The sequence below is a fragment of the Pipistrellus kuhlii genome, unplaced genomic scaffold, assembly GCF_014108245.1.
Source record: "Pipistrellus kuhlii isolate mPipKuh1 unplaced genomic scaffold, mPipKuh1.p scaffold_m20_p_20, whole genome shotgun sequence".
Classification (NCBI taxonomy): Eukaryota; Metazoa; Chordata; class Mammalia; order Chiroptera; family Vespertilionidae; genus Pipistrellus; species Pipistrellus kuhlii.
Genome location: NW_023425516.1, coordinates 15,222,699 through 15,235,149, shown reverse-complemented (window position 1 = coordinate 15,235,149; position 12,451 = coordinate 15,222,699). Strand labels below are relative to the sequence as shown.

Here is a 12,451-nt window from a genome sequence, read left to right as displayed (position 1 = left end):
GATTGTGAGGGCACAGGCCAGGCCGAGGGACCCCACCGGTGCATGATCGGGGCCAGGAAGAGATGAGGGAGGTTGGCCAGCCCAGGAGGACTGCAAGAGGGCTCCAGGGCATGTCTAGCCCATCTTGCTCAGTCCCAATCGGCCAGACCCCAGTAGCAAGCTAACCTATTTGTTGGAGTGTCTGCCCTCTGGTGGTCAGTGCACATCAACTGGTTGACCAGTTGACTGTCTGCCCCCCAGTGGTCAGTGCAAGTCATAGCAAGCAGTTGAGCGGTCTTAGCATATCATTAGCATATTACACTTTGGTTGAACAACCAGATGACCGAATACTTAGCATATTAGATAGGATAACTAGAAATAGTCCTGTATAAAATCATCTATATCAAGCTAAATATCAAATTGGAGACACCAGTTCATCCTGGTGTCTCCAACTGTAATTCATTACTGTATGGATCATTCTAAACTTCTCCCCTTGCTTATTTGTAACCTCCCACTCTAACAGTGAGAAACCTAGTGCCCACCATCTGTATCAGTGTTTTCAGTTATTCTCAGCGAGCATTGCTGGAAACTTTCTCCTTTTTAAAGCGAATGGTAGAATATTATACACTGCTCTGCACTTGTTTTACTGAGCAGACAATGTATCTAGGCATTGTTCCTTGCCAGTTCACACAGATCTACCTTGTTTTTGAGGACTATATAATATTCAAGTGCTTAATCAGAGGTTATGGATTTTCAAAAATATCACATATTGTCAAATTGCCTTCCAGAGATTGGGCCAATTTATATTCTCACCATCAGCATAAGTACTTGTTTTCCTAATGCCAGCTGCAAAGGGGAGAGATCAATATCAAAGTTTGATCTTCGCCAAACATGTGAATGGATTATGCTCTGTCAAGCACAGCAAATCTCTTTTCCTAACTCTAGAGAGCTAGTCTATTCTGGAATTTTTACATTTCTATATGAAATTTTTACATTTTTATATAGTCAATTTATCAGTCTTCTAGGATTTTGTTCCATGCCTAGAAAAAAAAAAAGGCTTTTCTTCCATGTTTTCTCCTGATACTTTCATGCCTTGTTTTTTAAATCTCAGACATATAAAACGGGCACAATGAACACCTATATACATAGCAATGAAGCATTTACTGAGAGGCGAAGCCCTGACCACCTGCCTGTCTCTCACCTCCCTTCCTCCTGGAACGAACCACTATCCTATCACCTCCCCTGTAGCTGGTGTCTTCCGAGTTACTAGTCCACGTGGAGCCGAATTTGCACTTGAAATGTAAATATTTTTGGCTTAGTTTAGCTGACATTTTTTCTAAGACTTTCCCTAGAAGCTGTGCATTTAGACTCTAGTAGTGCATGTGTCTCAGTCAGATGTGCTAAGGCCAGATTAGCTATTACATGGTCCTCTTGTTTTGCATACTTTGAAGTTGATATACATGGTTTCTCTGTGCAGGGAGATTTATCTCTGTTGATACCTCCTCCGGTTTATTCTTTTTCGTTGCTGCAGTGTGATTTTGATGTGCCTCAAATGTACCTAACAGCAAGAAAATGGTTATTTAGGTTGTTTCCAATACTTTAACAAACATCTTGATAATGGTGTGAAAAATTCTAAGGAGTGGACCTGCTGGGTGGTATATTAAGAGCATCTGTAAACTTACCCAGTTGTTCTGCAATGTGAGGGCCCATTTTCCACACCCTAGATATTAGAAGATCCATTTTCTTGTTCATTTGATGGGCATAAAATGTATTATCTCATTGATTTTAATTTGCCAGTGGGGTTGAACATCTTATGTGTAAACCATTCCAGTTTTCTTTTTATATCATTTAGACATTTTTCTTTTGGGGATGTAGTTTCATTTTCAAGCCTTTTGATCCATTTGTAATTGATTGGGTATAGGGGATACAGCTCTCCCCTCCAAGATGACCACTGGCATAATGAATAACCCAATTTATGGTATTTTCATGTATCATTAGCATATAAATCATATATCCTTCAGATTAAGATGTCAGTTCCCCATTCTCCCCCCAAATCAAACTTTCCTAAGAACCAGATGTTCCTTTCAATACATCTGATATGTGAACACTGCTTTTCTGTTTACTTCTAGGCATTTTCTCTTGTCTGATGGCCACAGTTCTCCAGAACAGTGCTAGCAGAGGCAATGGTGGATGGTGAGTAATTCTGGTGTTTCAATACTTCTGGCTTATTTTTCATGTTATAAAATGTGAGTTATAATCTGGATGTTAAATTTAATCAAATGGTTATTCCATATCTATAGAGTTGATAGAACTTGTATTTATTGGTTTATAGAATCACCCAACTATTCTTATATCCGATTCCTTTTTCTTTAGGTGACCAAAAAAAAAAAAAAAAAATCTTAGAAAATTTATAGAGAAAAGGCCTAGGCAGATAAGTACTAAATAACTACCAAATGAACTTTTCTGTCCTATTTCAGTTCAGTTCTGTTTTCTATATTAACAACAGGAAGGTAGAATCTGAACAATGTTAGAACCATCTCTCCACTGCTGCAGTCTCTGAGATTTCCACTGATGGGAGACTGAGCCAGGGCAGGAACATTTTATAAATCTTATCACATAAGCAGACCTTCTGCCACTCTGCTCTCCAACCACTTTCCCCCTTCCTCTTATCTATACGAGGGCAAAACTGCTCGGGGCTGCAGGCCCTCATGCACAGCACCCACCCCTCTCATAGGAGAACAATCAACACCACACTGTGAACTTGTAGAATAGATTTATTTACCTGAAACCATGTCTGTGCAATGCTTGTTACCAGCACAGAAAAAAACTGATCTCTATTTACAGTCTAAAGTCAAACATGCGTTGTGATAAATTGACATTTAGCATTTTATTAAGATAAATGCATCACAATATTTGTATTGCACCAACATCTGTCTACTGCTTCTGATTTCATTAAATAAGTTATACTTAATACAGCGCAAAATAGCTGTTTGCACACTCAAAATTTAACAAGTTATGAACTGGAGGCCTACATTTTAACCATTCAACACCTGTAGTGTTCTCAATAAATTTATAAATAAGCAAAAACTGTACAGGGCCAATTAAAAAGTAGCATGTTTCAATGACACTGTAGAGAAATCTGGCTACTTACAACTGAAGGCATGCATTACAATTGATACTGTACATTTATATAAGCTATGACATTTTGGACAGAGAAGCACGGAGACTTGGCTGATGGTGTCTAAGTTCTTGGATAAGGTTTCAGAACCTCATTCTTCTTGCAGCAAAGAAACCAAAATTCTCTGGATAGGCTTTCAGATTCATTAAGCTAAGTTGTACATTTGTAATTATTACTTTGATTTAAAAGCTAAAAATCTCATTGGTAATACACATTTCCTCCACATAACACACAATGAGTTGGGAGCTTTTTTTCCTACTTTTCTTCCCCCACCCCCAACTTCAATCATGCAGAGGGCTGGTAGGTGTGTTGCTAAAAACGCACATGCACGCAACCGAACACCCTTACATTTCTGCAAAATGGCTTAGGAAGCGGTTACTCCAGTATTGCTGAAAAGGAAAGAAAGAGGAAATCAGCTTTATGAAACACGGGGAGGAAATGTTAGAATAACTACTTAAGACTAAGATTAATAGTGAGAGCTGAAAGAGAATATTCAGCTTGATCTTTTTAAGATTTTAAGACCAGTGTTTCTGATAACTGTTTCCGAGTCACTGTCCACACAGGGTAGCATTTGGAAACACTGGCTTGGCAACGTAGATCCCTGGTGTCATCTGTCTACATAGCAAAGCTCCCTGGCTGATAGGAGAATCCCACCAGGCAGGCGCTTAATCGCTTCAGGTGTAACAGGGCAAGAGAAGGAACGGTTTTCAGTTAGCAGTGCAGGGTCATGAAGCAGACAGAAGTGAGCAGTGTGGCAATCAGCGCCAAGCCTCTAGCTTCCTCCTCCCCATCCTTCCCCAGGGGCAGGCCCAGCCATGCCTGGTCTCAAGACAAAATTCTGTACTCAGCTGCTTATCACCATTCCCTTTCAAGAAAGACGCCTGGTGGCTTTCAAAGGCAATGGCCACTTAGCTCAGTAGATGCAGCAGGCTCTGGGCTGTGGTAGGTGCTTGGCAGACACTGAGCTATCGCTTGTGGCCTCATACTGCTGAGGGATGCCTCCCACAGATATCGGGGGGCAGTGGCCCAGCTTGAGTGTGATGTGGTAGCAGCTGCTTGTGAGGGAGGCTGGCAGTTGTCTTGCTTGTCTTTGGGCTCACACTCTCCTGATTGAATGTGAACATATTACCTGTATTTTAAATGCAGAACAAGCTGCTGGAGTGGTGCCCCAGGAATGGGATGGATGTGTGAGATTGTCATCTTCTGGGCAAAGCTGTATCTGAAACGCCAGGTGAGCATGGAGTGGCAAAAAGCAGAACACTAATGGGATGGGCCGCAGGCCACAGGGAAAGTGTTTCAGGCAGGAACTGCCTGGCAACACCACCTGCATGGTGGGTCTAAGGAGGATGCTGCCCCATCCAATTACTGATGGCGGCAAAAACAGTGTCTTCCTGTTCGGTGAAGAGGGGACTGGGTGGCTGCCACTCACTGCAAGATTGAGACCTGAAGCCATGGATGTGCCCACAGCAACACAATTGCTGAGGAGGCCCGATTTGGAGCAAACACAGGGACTCGGCTGTCTGGGTTGAAGGAAGTGGGTGCCCAAACTACCTTTGTGGGCGGGAAGGGCCTGAAGCTCAGAAACCACCAGGACCCACCAGCTCAGGGCCATCTGGGGCTGTGCGTGTCTCCTACAGCAGCCCACAGCACTCGGCTCACTTTGTAAAGGCCACTAAATCAAGGAACTGAGTCAGTGAAAGTTGACTGGTTAGTTTGGTTTCCATTGAATAACACACCACCCAATAAGCTCAGACATCCTGTTTTGGTTTGTAGCCAAGACACACTCCTGGCATTTGATCCCACTTGGCCCCTTTCTTTTTATCACTCATGATGCTAAAATGGGTAAAACTACCCCCCTACATTATTTGCCAAGCAAACCAACCTCCCTTCTCGGCATTCAGTCAGTCTCCACATCCACCTCCTCACACACAGACCTCTGGATTTGGCAGCAGCACCCCCTTGTCCTGCCTGATACTTAACTTTTCCCCGAAACGGCCAGCACTACATCTTCTGGTCTAGCAACCAGGGCCCAAACACCTTCACAAGAACACTCAGGGCCTCACAGGGAGGAAGCTGCCAATCCACTGAACACAAGGTGCTTCCTAGGCCTCCTTCACCTGCTAACAAGGCTGGTGGGCTGCTGGCCAAGCAGAGCCCTACCCTACTAACGCCTAAATGTACCCTGCAGAGAGAAGACAAGTCTCAGCTGCAAAGGATGGGACCCAGAAGAGGAGGAAAAGTGGTCTATTTAAGAGGAACCTACGGATACGTGAGTTCACCGATTCAGTTACTTGCTTTTACTAGCTTTTGCTTTTTAATGAACCAAGGTTCTGGGATGAGTCCTTGCAGCTAACAAAGATCAAAAGAATCACAATTTTTTGTGAACCTTAGCACTAGCAAAGGCACAGCTCCCTCACAAAGGCTCAGTCTCACAAAATCAGAATGGGTTTCTATTCCTCCAGACCCTCCCCAATGAACATCTGGCTATGCCACTTTCCGAGACAGCTGGCACAGGTAACACATATATGCCCCCTGCTCTCAGGGACAGCCACAGAGCACAGCAATGCCTGACACATGGGGCTTGTTCACTAGTGTCACACAGCTAGCTCAATTGGTAGCAGTCACCCTCAGGTTAAAGCATCTACATTTCAGGGAATACTCACATTAGTTGATGGATGTTGGAAGGCATTGGAGGAAAACACCACAGTTAGGACTGTTAATGACTTATACACTGTTGGTAAGACTGATCTGGAACATGCATCATAGTATGGTGGTGGTGGTTAGTGCCACATTCAAATAAAAATAGTTCTATACAATATGTTCATTTGGTCATGTGCTATTTACAGATTTTACAAAACACATACACGCACATATACATACACACATTTGCTTTTATGTTCTCTACATCAGGCCAGCAGAAACTTGCATAAAATGTGTCACAGAAGACAGTGCCTATACATTAAAAAATAAAATTCTTACAACTACCTCTGCAGCAGAACAGGATCCTTCTTCCCTGGGAGTACAGTAAAACTAAAGGTCTGAGCTAAGAACTTAAGAGAAAGTTGATAGTTCAAGCTAGGCCACTTAGGAGTTAAAAACAAGGCAGATATTTTTCTGTCCACTTAAAATGTTTTATTTTTTAAACTAGATTGTGAAGTGCCACTGAAATAGGCAATGTTGGCAAAACAATGTCTGTTACAATAAAATACACTAGACATTTAAATAAATAACCTTAAAAACTATCTGAGGGGACATGAACCCAATCGAATCTGGAACAATGTTTTCTGCACAAGCGAGAACAGGCATACCTCTTATTAAGACTGATGTAAACAGAACCATCGAAATCCTACGGAGAAGCAGCCGAGCAGTGTGGGGACCAGGGCCAAGAGTGGGGAGGGGTGGAGGTGAACCAAGAGGGGTGAGGGAGTGGCAAACCAAAAAATACTGACTGAGGTAGCAGTACTCTGCCCAGTGCAGAAAAATTGGCTTATGAATAAAAATTAGACTGTGATCTTAGATTAAATCCAGATGATCATGCAAAAGACACAATACATGCTATATCATTTTAGAAAAAAACCACACACATTCATTTCCTAAAATCTGCTGCCAATTAATTTGCTGACAATGTCTGCTGGCTCAACATTTTTTTTTTATACAAGGATGAGTATTAAACAGAACACTGTACATGCTTTGTCATCTACAAAAAAATATTTGCATAAAATAGTGTTAGTTCTCTGTACATGTCAATGGACACTTTAATTATGTGTATAAAAAAGGAAAATCTTGCCCCACTGGAGTCAGAAAAAGCAAAACAAAATCTAGAGTATGAAACCTCCTTCACCAGCCAATATGTTCATGTGAAAATTCAGCAGAAATAGACAGTTGCTTTAAACAATAAAAAAAAAAATTGATTAAGTTAAAACATCTTCTTTATGTAAAATTGTCAGTCAAGACCAGAACATATCACTAAAGTTAGTGTCTGTGCTATATACCCAGATCACCAGGGGCATTGCGAACAGCACAAATGGCCAGGAAATCCCATCGGTGCATGCGGAGAACGAGCAGGATTTGGTGGTAGGCTGCACACACTCTTTACCAGGTTCCAGATAGTTGCGGGCCACAAACTTAAGTGTCTCATCCATTAAAATCACAGGCAAGGACATTTTCAGCACCATTAGCCACTGGGTCAAATTCAGCGGTGTGATCTGGAAGATAAGCTGAAACACAGAAGCCTTGTCAAGCCCCAGCCTTGCTGAAGAGGCAACCAGTCCCCAGCCTGGGTCCCGCCACTACTTACTGGCAAGGGTTCCACATAGAGGATTAGGAAGTGGAGTGACATGGACAGGCAGATGGAGCCCACGAGCCAGATGTTCTCCCAAGGGGGCATCCTCAGCAGAGATTGGTTTTCAGACAAGCTAAACAAGGAGAGAGGTAAAGAGGCCCGTGTCACAAGTGACAGATTGTTCAGAAATACGCTTCAATAAGCAGCGGCTAACTTGGCATTACCCTCTGACTAAAGTTTCTACTGTAGCAAAGTTAATGTCCAGATGTAGAACAAACTTCCAATTTAAAATCTAGGCTTTGGTCTCAAAATTGCCCTTAACATTTAGGCTATTTCTGAAATTTCCACTTTTGTCACTGGCTTAATTGGACGATACCTTTGGTTGCAATGCTAAAGGGAAAAAGCTCCTTCCTTCCCTGAGCACACTGGCATACAGGCGTCCTCCCTGTCTCTTAGAACAAACACATGGCTGAGCACTCCCACTACTTCCTGGAGATGAGGCTCACACTTTGGGAGCAGGTGCTGCTTGTTCTTTCTTTTTGGGAAGGAAGGGCTTTCCTGTGATCCTCAACAATGACACACACCACACACAATCACACAGCGCCTTCTGTCCCAGCTTCACCCAGCTTGCCAAGAGAATTCACTGACCTGTTGAGGGCGTTACACATCTCTATGGTTACTAGAACAGAGAGGGCCATTGTCATTGGGTACGGGGATTCAAAGATTGCACAATCCACACCTTCAAAGTCCGGGTTGTCCTCTTTACACTGTAGGAAATGACTCTGCAACAAAAGCCCAATGGTCAGCCAAGGACAATTCCTAAGTCCATGTACCAATTCCCTAAGTCCACAACACACCCACACAAGACCTTGACCCCATTTTCCAGAAAAGTCAGGTTCTTCAGAATAATCTTTTGATGCAACTGCAGATTGAGCCTTAACAGTGTTTGGTCTTGCAACCCTCTGCACCCAAGGTACAGAAAGGAAGATGGCTACATACCAGCTGGTAGAAGGACACTCTTGGACCGCCATCAGCAGCAACGAACCACCATGCAGCAGCACCCACAGTAGCAGCGCCAACATAACCTGGGAACAAACGTCACGACAATGACACATGGGTTTGCAGCCTGCAGCATTCATTGTAGCTGCTGCCTCGGGATCCATTCACCAGGACTGATGAAAGACAAGGTATGTCAACAATAGCTGAAATGCCTGTGCAAAAGCAGCTGGACCAAGGCTTCTACAAGGAGAGGGGTCTGTGGTCCAGAAGAACCATCCAGCCAGAGTTTGTGAGGAATTGGTTCTACTGATTTGGTATAGGACCTTTACCATAGCCATGCCCTTCTCTAGTCCACTGCCAATACACAGTAAGGCTGCAGTGTGGTAGGACCAGATCACACCATCCACGACTTTTAGGCAAACTGATACTCTCAGTTGTACACTAATGTATATTAATTTGCTCCATCAAAACCCTGGCAGGACTGTTATGTGGAAAGGCTGTTAGAGCACTTAGTTAATGCAGAATACTAAGCAACAGAGCAACACCTGAAGGCAATTATGAGAACCACTCCCCATTACTTTTTAATTCAGCACATTTGTTACACAGAATAAGAAAATGTACCACTGTGGTAGCATCCACCAAAAGATACAAGTGCACCCACCCTCATACCCACCTATTACACCAGTGCAGTAGGCAGCTGGTGCCCAGAGATAAGGCAGCTAGCTACACAGGCACTGATGCGGGGATTACCCAGCATCGGAAGAAATACAAAAGGACAAAGCTCAGCACACAAGGGCTGTGCAGCGTGCCATCGCTTAAGATAAGACAAAATCTGTTTGCTAGAGCCCCTCTAGAAGGGCATCTGAGAAACTGTTACCATTGGAGGGGAAATGACAGGCCAAGAGATTGCCCACTTTATGCCACGGTGGCTTTTTGAATTTTAAAGTCACCTTTCTATGGAACCCTAGGGAAGTTAACCAACCTCTTTCGGACTCCCTTTCCTAACCTATAAAATGGGGAAGAGAACCAGAATCAGGAGGAGGCAGTCTACATAGGTGACATCTGGAGAAGAGTCTGACCTGTGGCTGAGGTCCATGCATTCATTTACCAACCACATTATGCTAATGAGCACACGTCTTCATTCTTATTATCTTAGTGATGTAAAGCCTGAGTAGTCCCTGTATCCCTTCGTCCATATGTTAAATCTGAAAACCTCACAAAGATCTAAGGCAGGAGGAAGATGCTAAAACAGAGTAAATTTACTGTAAATTGAGTAGCAAAATGTGCTTTTAAGGAATGAATTTACAAAATTTTGGCTCACAAACGTTTTGTTTATAAATTAATATAAAACTACTCACAGCCAATAGCCAGGTAACGGAAAAAGAGCCATCCACTGATCAGTGGTTCCTTTGGGTTCCGGGGTGGTTTATTCATGATGTCCAGATCAGGAGGGTTGAATCCCAATGCAGTGGCAGGCAGGCCATCTGTCACCAGATTGACCCAGAGGAGCTGGACAGGAATCAAAGCCTCAGGAAATCCAAGGGCTGCTGTCAGGAAAATACTGTTTCCACCCAAGGAAAAAGAGAAACATCCCAAATTAGGTCACTATTCAAATAGCATCACCATGCCCGACTCCTCCATAAAAATTGATGGACAGCAACAATGGATACTCCATAAAAATTGATGGACAGCAACAATGGATACTTGGAATAACTTTCTTCATCTTGACGGGACCTCCTTCCCCACCACATGCTCAGAGACCAAAGCTACTGCTATAGGAAAAACAAATCTGGAAAACTGGCTACAATCTGCACTAATAAAAAAGAGACACAAATTCACCACCACTCTGCTATACCCACCAGCCATGGTGGTCAATTTGCATACACAGACAAGGAGCCAAGACTGAAGGCAGTGTACAAGGAAGAGGGAGGGAAAGAGGAAAGTGGGGTGAGGGCGGCAGCGGGGGAGAGTGCAGGGAGGCGGTGGGTTAGCGGGCTTTGCTCATGATCCAGGAAGCCCTGTTCCTACAGGAATCTTCCTGCAACGGGCCTCTAGCTTTAGATAAAGGAACACAAGTGATTGTCTTATGGACCTACCAGACAACTTCCCCCACGTTTGATGAGATGAGGTAGCGGATGAACTGCTTCATGTTGTTGTAAATTGCCCGCCCCTCCTCCACAGCTGCCACGATGGTGGAGAAGTTGTCATCGGCCAGGATCATCTCGGAGGCAGTTTTAGCCACTGCGGTGCCAGAACCCATGGCAATGCCGATCTCTGCTTTCTTCAGAGCAGGAGCATCATTCACACCATCCCCAGTCTGAAAGGGAACCCGATGTCACTAAGTACTTCCCTCGTGACTGAAGATACTGATTCAGAAGGTACTGTGGGGTTGTACTATTCTACAATCTTCCCTGTATGCAACACATAGCACACCACCTACTAGTCAACAGAATCCTAGAGAATCCTAGAGAAACAGCCCAGATCATGACAAAAACCAGGAAATTACTAAATATTTAATGGTCAAAATTTGTACTCACCATAGCTGTAATCTCATCAAGAGACTGGAGGAATTCTACGATTTTAGACTTGTGGGAAGGCTCAACTCGAGCAAAACAGCGGGCATTCAAACAGGCATCTCTCTGTTGTGACAGACTGAGCTCATCAAACTCCCGACCTGTAAACGCCTTTAACGTCACATCCTCCTCCTGCGTAAAGATGCCGATGCGCCGACAGATGGCCACGGCCGTGCCCTTGTTGTCCCCTGTGATCATGATGACCCGGATGCCTGCCTGCCGGCACAGCTTCACAGAAGAGGCCACTTCAAGTCTCGGAGGGTCCAGCATCCCCACACAGCCAACGAAAGTCAAATTGGTCTGCACAAAAGAATCACCTTATCTTGAAACAGGAAGATGTTTTTTTCCCTAGTGAGAAACAGGACTACTTATACATTATTAGCAAAGGTTTCTTCTGCATTTTTCTTATGCCAAAGCCTATACCTTCGATTCTTATCTAAGATTAATATGCATACATATTCATACTTCACAGATATAAATCCAATGAAGAACAGTATTAATTCCAGTTAATAGGAAACAAATGCATTGCTACATTTTTGTTATAAAATCATTCCTTAACTTTTGTAAGGACAATATTCTGAAATGAGGGGGGAAAGCAATCTGAGGAATAGGCGCTGCGATAGTGGCCCTTTATTGCCCCACAGCCCTACCTACTATTCAACAGAATCCTAGAGAAACAGCCCAGATCATGACAAAAACCAGGGAATTACTAAATATTTAATGGTCAAAATTTGTACTCTCATTCAATGCACCAGGAAGTCACATTACTGATACAAGAGAATTCTGCTATGAGCAGAAAGTAGGCGAGTCTCAACCTGGGTATTTTGACCTTTTGCTAACTAATGAATGTTTTTGTTAAAAAGGCACGCTCTCTCCAAGGAGCATGCCCTTGCCATTCCCTTCCCCTCTTCCCAACAAGTAAAAAAAAAAATTCTCATTTTTTAAAATATCTTAATTTACATGGAGTTGCAAAATAGGTTTTATAAGTTTATCAAGTCTTGATAATTCTACTTTGTAAGTAAAAGACTTGTATTAAATTGTTAACTATATATGTTTGAAGCAGCAACCTAAATTATAATAGTGATGTATTTGGCCAGCAGAAAAATAACCACACCTCTTTCTTGGCAAGACACATTTGACCTTTTACCAAAGGAGTGTTGTTTAAACACAATGAATCTGCAGGGTGTGGGTGAAGAAACTTCATTAGCTAACCTCATATTTAATAAAGTTGGCAGAGTCCTCAAGCTTCATTTCTTCTCTTCTCAGTGGGTTGTCATGTGTGGCCAGAGCCAGACATCGCAGTGTGTCGCTGCCACTACCCCAATCCCGAATGACGGCCATGATCTTCTGCTTAACTCCAGGGGTCATAGGTACTTTTGTACTTCCAACTCGAATGTGGGTGCACCTGTCAATGACACCTTCAGGAGCACCCTGGAAAAA

At 43.3% G+C, this 12,451-nt stretch overlaps 2 protein-coding genes across 5 annotated transcripts in view; one reads left to right on the top strand and one right to left on the bottom strand.

The window, feature by feature from the left end:
• Positions 1-6,829, top strand: part of ANAPC7 (anaphase promoting complex subunit 7) — a 39,248-nt gene extending 32,419 nt beyond the window's left edge. The window contains exons 12-14 of one of the 2 annotated variants that reach the window (XR_006742376.1): positions 2,109-2,172; positions 4,304-4,388; positions 5,346-6,829. The gene's annotated coding sequence lies outside the window, so the exon portion shown is untranslated. Of the gene's footprint in view, positions 1-2,108; positions 2,173-4,303 lie in introns of both variants that reach the window. The other variant, XR_006742375.1, reaches the window with a different exon arrangement.
• ATP2A2 (ATPase sarcoplasmic/endoplasmic reticulum Ca2+ transporting 2) overlaps positions 2,736-12,451 on the bottom strand; it is a 48,137-nt gene continuing 38,421 nt past the window's right edge. The window contains exons 13-21 of one of the 3 annotated variants that reach the window (XR_004990003.2): positions 12,224-12,442; positions 10,976-11,311; positions 10,535-10,755; positions 9,797-9,999; positions 8,439-8,524; positions 8,088-8,221; positions 7,455-7,572; positions 5,821-7,374; positions 2,736-3,546 (exon numbers count right to left, since the gene is read on the bottom strand). Coding sequence is in view for 2 of the 3 variants with exons in the window: in XM_036449292.2 (XP_036305185.1) it covers positions 3,533-3,546; positions 7,254-7,374; positions 7,455-7,572; positions 8,088-8,221; positions 8,439-8,524; positions 9,797-9,999; positions 10,535-10,755; positions 10,976-11,311; positions 12,224-12,442 (1,452 nt within the window). In the remaining variant the exon portion in view is untranslated. Of the gene's footprint in view, positions 7,375-7,454; positions 7,573-8,087; positions 8,222-8,438; positions 8,525-9,796; positions 10,000-10,534; positions 10,756-10,975; positions 11,312-12,223; positions 12,443-12,451 lie in introns of all 3 variants that reach the window. The other 2 variants (XM_036449292.2, XM_036449293.2) reach the window with 2 other exon arrangements.